This window comes from Solanum verrucosum, unplaced genomic scaffold (genome assembly GCF_900185275.1).
Source record: "Solanum verrucosum unplaced genomic scaffold, falcon-dt-bn FXZP01000208.1, whole genome shotgun sequence".
Classification (NCBI taxonomy): Eukaryota; Viridiplantae; Streptophyta; class Magnoliopsida; order Solanales; family Solanaceae; genus Solanum; species Solanum verrucosum.
The window spans coordinates 3,614,129-3,622,569 of record NW_026020329.1 but is presented as its reverse complement, the minus strand read 5'-3'; the positions used below and the strand labels follow the sequence as shown (position 1 = coordinate 3,622,569).

The 8,441-nt window shown below is 41.0% G+C and overlaps 1 protein-coding gene across 1 annotated transcript; it reads right to left on the bottom strand.

Annotated features, from left to right (window-relative positions):
- Positions 1 to 268: 268 nt before the first annotated feature.
- LOC125836093 (uncharacterized) lies at positions 269 to 7,430 on the bottom strand. Its single transcript, XM_049515173.1, has 4 exons — positions 6,032 to 7,430; positions 3,911 to 5,699; positions 1,497 to 3,722; positions 269 to 1,445 (listed from the first exon to the last, which is right to left on the bottom strand). Exons 1-4 carry the CDS (start codon positions 7,428 to 7,430, stop codon positions 269 to 271), a joined length of 6,591 nt encoding a protein of 2,196 aa, XP_049371130.1.
- Positions 7,431 to 8,441: the final 1,011 nt, after the last annotated feature.

Sequence of the window (8,441 nt, the reverse complement as noted above, 5' to 3'; positions counted from 1 at the left end):
TCAGGCCATACGTAGTTCGCTACATACAAAGAAATGGAGAAATGAGAAAAAATCTAATAAAGTGACTGAAGCCGATATAGGCCGCCTACATATCCCACCAAGGGTATCAGGCCAAGCGTAGTTCATATTACATAGAAAGGAAATTTTGCAAAACTTACTAAAAGACCAAATCCGACGTGGATTTCCTGCGTATCCCGCCATGGGAATCAGGTCAAGACGTAGTTTCAATACATGACAAAAGATTACAAGAAAAATGAAATAGAAATCTCTAGATGTAGTATCTCTTAACCGCATCTGCATTGATAGCTTTTGGCCATATGTTGCCATCCATTTCTGCTAGAATCAAAGCTCCTCCAGTCAGTACTCGGTGAACCATGTAAGGTCCTTGCCAATTAGGTGCAAACTTCCCTTTAGGTTCATCTTGGTGTGGGAATATTCGCTTCAACACCAATTGTCCCGGTTCAAACTGCCTCAATCTTACTTTCTTGTTGAAAGCTTTGGCCATCCTATGTTGATAAAGTTGCCCGTGACAAACTGCATTCATTCTTTTTTCATCAATGAGCATCAATTGTTCATACCGGCTTTGCGTCCACTTGGCATCACTTAACTCAGCTTCTTGGATGATCCTCAGAGATGGTATTTCAACTTCCATTGGTAATACTGCTTCTGTTCCATAAACCAAAAGATAAGGTGTTGCCCCAGTCGAAGTCCTGATTGTGGTGCGGTAGCCAAGAAGGGCAAATGACAAACTCTCATGCCAATGCTTGTAGTTATCAATCATTTTCCGTAATATCCTTTTGATATTTTTGTTGGCGGCCTCAACTGCTCCATTCATCTGAGGTCGATAAGGAGTGGAATTGCGGTGAATAATTTTGAACTTCTCGCATATCTCATGCATCAAACCACTATTGAGATTAGTTCCATTATCTGTAATAATTGACTCGGGGATCCCAAATCTACAAATGATGTTATTACGAACAAAATCTGTCACCACCTTCTTTGTCACAGACTTGTATGAAGATGCTTCTACCCACTTTGTGAAGTAATCAATAGCTACCAGAATGAACTTGTGTCCATTTGAGGCGGCTGGCTCAATAGGGCCAATGACATCCATGCCCCAAGCTGCAAACGGCCAAGGAGAACTTGTCACATTTAGCTCATTCGGTGGAACCCGAATCAAATCACCATGAATCTGACATTGATGACACTTTCTCACAAAACGGATGCAATCTGTTTCCATGGTCATCCAAAAATATCCAGCTCGTAGAATCTTCTTTGCCAAAGTGAAACCATTCATATGTGGCCCACATGTACCCCCATGTATTTCTTCAATCAACTTGCTTGCCTCTTGAGAGTCAACACATCTTAACAATCCCAAATCTGGAGTCCTCCTATAAAGGATTTCTCCACTTAGGAAAAAGTGATTTGCGAGTCTCCGAAGTGTCCTCTTTTGAACATTGTTTACTCTTTCTGGATAGTCTCCTTCTCTAAGATACTTCTTAATGTCATAGTACCAAGTTTCTCCATCCGGTTCTTCATCTACATGGAAACAATAGGCTGGTTGATCCTGCACATTGACCTTGATTGGATCTATATAGTTCTTGTCTGGATGTTGAATCATAGAAGCCAGGGTTGCCAACGCGTCTGCAAACTCGTTTTGAGCTCGTGGAATATGCTTGAATTCTATCTTGACGAATTTTTTGCATAATTCTTTCATACACAACAAATATGGGAGTATCTTCACATTCTTAGTGCTCCATTCGCCTTGAACCTGATGAATCAATAAGTCGGAATCACCTATAACCAACAATTCTTGTATATTCATTTCAACAGCCATTCTAAGCCCAAGAATACAGGCCTCGTACTCCGCCATATTATTTGTGCATAAGAATCTGAACTTTGTTGAGATAGGATAATGTTGACCTGATTCTGAAATCAACACTGCTTCAGCACCGACTCCTCTGGAATTCGCAGCACCATCAAAAAACATTCTCCACCCAGGATATTCTTCGAAAATATCCTCTCCAATAAATAAAACCTCTTCATCAGGGAAATAAGTTTTAAGAGGCATGTACTCTTCATCCACGGGATTTTCAGCGAGATGATCAGCTAGCGCTTGTCCTTTGATAGCCTTTTGAGTGACATAAACAATGTCGAATTCACATAGCAAAATTTGCCACTTCGCCAACCTTCCAGTGGGCATAGGCTTCTGAAATATATACTTGAGTGGATCCATCCTTGAGATGAGAAAAGTGGTATACGCACATAAATAATGTCTCAGCTTTTGTGCAACCCAAGTCAAAGCACAACAAGTACGCTCCAATAAAGTATACCGAGCTTCATAAGGAGTGAACTTTTTGCTCAAGTAATATATAGCTTGCTCCTTCTTTCCAGTTTCGTCATGTTGTCCCAGCACACATCCAAATGCATTGTCAGACACTGACAAATACAACAACAATGGTCTTCCAGATTCTGGGGGCACCAAGACTGGTGGACTAGATAAATACTCCTTGATTCTGTCAAAAGCTTTCTGACAATCTTCCGTCCATTTTGTTGCAGCATCTTTCCTTAGCAACTTGAAGATTGGCTCGCAAATTACAGTAGATTGTGCAATGAATCGACTAATGTAATTAAGGCGACCAAGAAAACTCATTACATCATTTCGACTCTTTGGAGGAGGCAAGTCTTGAATAGCCTTTATCTTTGAAGGATCCAGCTCTATCCCTTTCCTACTCACGATGAAACCCAACAGTTTCCCAGCAGGGACACCAAATGCACACTTTGCGGGATTTAACTTCAGATTGTACCGCCTTAATCTGTCAAAGAACTTCTTCAAATCTGTTATATGATCTGAGCTCTTCCGTGACTTGATGATGACATCATCCACATAAACTTCAATCTCCTTATGGATCATATCATGAAATATGGTAGTCATAGCTCTCATATATGTTGCCCCTGCATTCTTGAGTCCAAAAGGCATTACCCGATAACAATATACTCCCCAAGGCGTGATGAATGCAGTTTTTTCCGCATCCTTTTCATCCATTAGAATCTGATGATATCCTGCAAAGCAATCAACAAATGACTGCAACTCATGCTTTGCACAATTATCAATAAGTATGTGAATATTTGGGAGAGGAAAATCATCCTTCGGGCTAGCCTTGTTGAGATCTCGATAATCTACGCATACTCTGATTTTTCCATCTTTCTTTGGCACTGGTACTATATTGGCCAACCACGTGGGATACTTGGTGACCCGAATGACATTGGCATCAAATTGCTTGGAGACTTCTTCCTTAACCTCTAAACTCAAATCAGGTTTGATCTTTCTCGGCTTTTGCTTTACTGGGGGGCAAGAGGGATCAATTGGCAACCCGTGTGAAACAATATCCGTGCTTAGACCCGGCATATCATCATAAGACCATGCGAACACATCCATGTATTGTCTCAAAAGATCAATAAGTTCTTTTCTTTGGGACGGAGTCAAATGGACACTAATTCTTGTATCTCTCACTAATTCTGCTGAATCTCCCAAATTTATTGTCTCAGTTTCATCCAAATTTGGCTTTTGTTTATTCTCAAAATGTTCAAACTCCTTGGTCAACTCTCCAGGTGGCACATCTTCTTCATATTCTGCACAAGTTTGTTCACTGTTCGGGGTTTGTTCTCTTGTTTCATTACATGTCACATTTTTGGCATTGACAGATTTATTAGTTTGCTTGCTGAAAGAGAGAAAAGAAATAAAATAAATAATCAAAGACAAATTTTAAAATTTAAAGCAGAAAAAAAGTAACATAGATTTGGCATTTAAGCTTTCAAAAGATGGAGGCAAAACACATCAAATTCAAAAACACAATTCAGGCCTCAATTTGAATCATGTTGTTTTGTTAATTCTAATACAATCATCTACCAAGATTCCCGGAGAACCGGGGACGGGTTACAAGTCCAATTGTTCAAAGCATCTCCAGGCATAGCATCCCATATGGTCGGGGCCTTAGTGCATTCCTCCAAAATCATATTGCATTCAGCTTCTTCAATGAACAAGTTTTTGAGTCCTTCTGTGAGGTTATCTTCAATAGCTTCCTCTAATCCTTGTGCAACAAACGCCTTGGAAAATGACTGATTCAAGGGCGGGATAGGTTGTGGTAAGGGAATGTCACTTTTCCTTTTGAGATTAGCCAATGAGATTTCTTCAGGAGTGGGCTCATATCCGAGACCAAAGGTGTATTTCTGACCAGGCAATTGAATTGGTTCCACTATTCCATCCAATTTCGCTCTAAGACCTTGACCCGGGATAAAGCCATTCTTCAACATTTCCCAAGCCACCATCATAAGCACACGTGGCAAATTTGCCTTTCCAACTTGAGTAGCACACATAATTTCCCTAATATGGAATACAGACCCATCCAACTCTTCCATACTTTCAATAACAGGGACTGAATTTTCAGGATATATTGAGTTGTTACCTTCTCCATGAACAACAATTTCCTGATGGTTCCAAAAAAATTTCAAGGTCTGGTGCAAAGTGAAAGGAACCACACCAGCCATATGAATCCATGGCCTTCCAAGTAATAAATTATAACTAGCAGATATATCCAACACTTGGAATTCCACAATGAACTCCACAGGTCCAATTTGCAATGGCAAATCAATTTCTCCAATGACTCCCCTTTGTGTCCCGTCAAAGCCTCTAACCCTTACATGACTTTCACGAATCTTTCCAATGTCGATTCCCAAAGCTCGAAGAGTAGTGAAAGGGCATATGTTAACAGCTGAACCATTATCAATCAGAACTCTTGAAATAAACTTATCCCTACATCTGACAGTAATGTTCAACGCTTTGTTATGTCCCAAACCTTCAGGCAACAACTCATCTTCATGAAAGGTGACTTTGTTAGCTTCCAAAACTTGTCCTACCATGGCAGAAAAGTTCTCACTAGTGGTCTCAACTGAAACATAAGCTTCATTTAAAACCTTCACCAAAGCATTCCTATGAGTTGCAGAATTCATCAGTAAGGCCATTAAGGAAATTTGAGCAGGAGTTTTCTTCAGTTGTTCAACAATTGAATATTCCTTAGTTGGCATCTTCCTCCAGAAATCTTCCACTTCAGCCTCTGTCACAACCCTTTTTTGGTTGTTTTCCTTGTTTGGTCCTCCTCGTACAACTTCTTCAGGGGCATAACAACGCCCGGATCTTGTCATTCCTGCAGCAGCGGCTTCTACAACTATCTTTCCTTTTCCATTGTCCCTTGCATCAGTCGAGTAATCCCAAGGAACTGTTTTAGTATCAAAAGGGGATGATTGAGCGACAAGGACCATAATCCTAGGCTTGGGAAGAAAAACTTCCACTTCAATTGGCGCTCGTGCTTGGACTGTGATTACAGGAGAAATAAAGGCCGATGTCTCGACATTTTTCTCTATCTTGACTGGTACTATAGTCCCTTCTAAGTTGCAATCTTCATCAACGGTGATCATATTAATATTGCCATGATTTGGCAGCGGGTTGTTGTTTACATTGGGGGCAACACCTTTGAGTTGAATGATTCCTTCTTTGATCAATGTCTCAATCTTGTCTTTGAGAGTGAGGCAACTTTCAGTGTCATGACCAGCAGCTCCGGAGTGATATGCACAGTGCTTAGTCTCGTCATACCATCCAGGGAGGGGATTGGGAATTCGTCCTTGGATTGGTTGGAGTACTCCTGCAGTTCTCAACCGTTCATATAGTTGGGCTAAAGGTTCGGCTAAAGGTGTATAAGTTTTGGCTGGTCTTTTTTCAAAGTTTGGGCGGGGTCTGGGTGCATTTGATGGACGGCTTTGTGGTTGATAGTGGGATTGGGATGGATATGTGGGTTGGTATCGTGATGGATTTGGATAGGCGGTGCTCTAGGTGGACAATACGTTGGTTGGGTGGTGTAAACTGGGTAAGGGGCAGGTGAAGGTTGATAATATGGTTGAGGAATTTGGGTATACTGACTATAGTATGAAGGTTGGGGTAATGGGTTTTGGTAGGTTAACATTTGGTTTGGCCTACGTTCCTGGATGGTCATGACAGCAGACACACCGTCCTTCCTCTTCTTAAGGGCTCCTCCGATTGAATCCGACTGAATTGCCTTACTTGTCGCCTGCAGGGCTGCCAAATTAGTGATTCTCCCAGTTTTAATACCTTCTTCAATAAATTCTCCCATCCTGACAACCTCAAAGAACTTTTGCCCTACAACACTTATCATCTTTTCATAGTACGTTGCATCTTTTTGGGATTGTATAAAAAGAGAGGTCATCTCACTTTCTGCCATTGGTGGTTGAACTTTTGCGGCATCTGCTCTCCACCGCATTGCATACTCTCTGAATGACTCTGTTGACTTCTTTTCCAACTTCATCAAGTAGAACCTGTCCGGAATTGCCTCAGTGTTAAACTTGAACCTATCCATGAATTCTTGCGCCATCGCACCCCAACTATTCCATTTCTGTGGGTCTCGACTCGTGTACCAATCAAGGGCCTCTCCTGTCAAACTCCTTATAAACAACTTCATTCTAATGGCCTCATCTTTCCCCACTCCAACTAACTTGTCACAATACGACCGTAAATGAGCTCGAGGATTTCCCTTCCCATCAAATACATCAAATTTTAGTACCTTATACCCCACGGGTAATTCAACATCGGGATGAACACATAAATCCTCATATTCAAGACCTTCAAACCCTTTATGGACTTGGATACTTTTGAAAGCTTCCTTCAAATTACGAATCTCCCTTGCTACATTGTCATCCGTTCTTGACCTTGCTTCTTTCTCCATTTCTTCATATGGATCGACTTCTGGCATGGTTGGCATTGGATTAAGGAAAGGTTGAGCTTCCGCTACATATACTTGAGGCACATATTGAACATTAGGGATTGCAGTGTGTGCCACCGGTGTATGTTGGGTCGTTTGGTATTTTTGGGAAGGTAAGGCGGTTTGGGTGAGTGGGGTAGTTTGGGTAAGTGGGTTAGTTTGGATGACTGGAGTTTGGGTAAGTGAAGTTTGGGGAGCATATGGGGTAGTGAAGGGTAAAGGGTTGGCTTGTTGCGAATTGTTTTGTGGAAAGTTGGGTTGTAGAGGGTTGGTGGATTGTTTGGAAGCAGTTGGATTGGTCTTGTGAAGGGAAGGGTTTGGTGGAAAGTATTGAGGAGTAGGAGAGTCAACATGTGGAAAAAGAGGCGGAGTAGTTGTGTTTGTTCCTTGCTCGGGAAGTGGCGTGTTCAAAGTGATGGACAAATTGGTGAGGTTTCGAAGTCGATCAATCTCACTTTGCATATCGGCCATTTTTTGCATCAAATTGGCAATGTGTACATCATAAGGGATTGGTTCCATTCCTTCTGAAGTCTCGGGTTCATCTCTCAGGACAGTGACAAGTCCCAAACCGTTTTGATCAGATGCACCTGAATCAGTCATGTCTGCACGTGCTTTTGATCTCGTAAAGTATGGATGATCCGCCAGTTCGTAGTCAACGCAAATCAACCTTTGGGGAAATAAATCAAAAGGAAGAAAACCTTCAAAAGAGAGAAATATTAGTATCAAGTGGGTGATCGTTGTTTCAATAATATTAATAATTAGGCAGGTAATTGAATAATAACAGTAAATAAATAAAGAACAAGCATGTGTTACACAACAAATAAATCATATAACAAAACAGATATTCAAAAAGAAAATGTATCCTAATATGCACGGGACCTCTTTTTGCCAGAGGTGGGCCTAAATGTCAAATATAACGTTTTATGATAGATTGATCCAAGCCATTAATCTGTGACAACTCGAGTTTGGGAAACAAAAGGCCAAGCTTTCATTAATACAAATAAAAGAGTACAATGAAGAAACTAAGAAATAAAAAAAATGACATAATATAAAGACAAATCTAAGACTTGGCCTAAACTGCTATCAATCACGCTGGTGGAGGAAGTGAAGATGATGCTCCCACGTTGCTAGGTCCTGCTCCCGCATTGTCCAAATATCGCATTATATTTTCCATTTGAGCCCACATTTCAGGAGTAACTATTTTGGTTCCAAGACGAGAATGTCTTATCCAAATCGTCGTTCCAATATCCTCAAAACCTTGCTCACCTTCTGAACTTATGCTATTGCGACCTTCTTGAAACCATACTCGGTATTCTGGAATTTTCTTTTCAGGCCCATTTCCGATATCTATCGTGAGGATATTTTCCCACTCATGAAGAATCTCTTTGGCTCTAGGGACTTCAAAGTTTGGTCCAAAGGAAATTTCAGAATTTCTCATATTTGCTCGAAGAGGAATTACTTGTGGTTGACCAAACTGTTGAAGCACGCGCATCGGAGCATATGGCTGGAGACCTTTTAACCCAATAAGTTCGATATAATAAAACCTTCTACATCTTATATAGGCAGGGGAACGTCGGAGTAATGGATATTTCCACTGAATTTGGTCACTAG

Excerpts from the sequence above, each read along its gene's own strand:
- LOC125836093 (XM_049515173.1), bottom strand. The coding sequence starts at position 7,430 with ATGACTGATTCAGGTGCATCTGATCAAAACGGTTTGGGACTTGTCACT. Across the intron at positions 5,700-6,031 it reads TGTCATGACCATCCAGGAAC|GAGTACTCCAACCAATCCAA; the intron begins GTAGGCCAAACC and ends TGAGAACTGCAG. Across the intron at positions 3,723-3,910 it reads CCGGTTCTCCGGGAATCTTG|CAAGCAAACTAATAAATCTG; the intron begins GTAGATGATTGT and ends TCTCTCTTTCAG.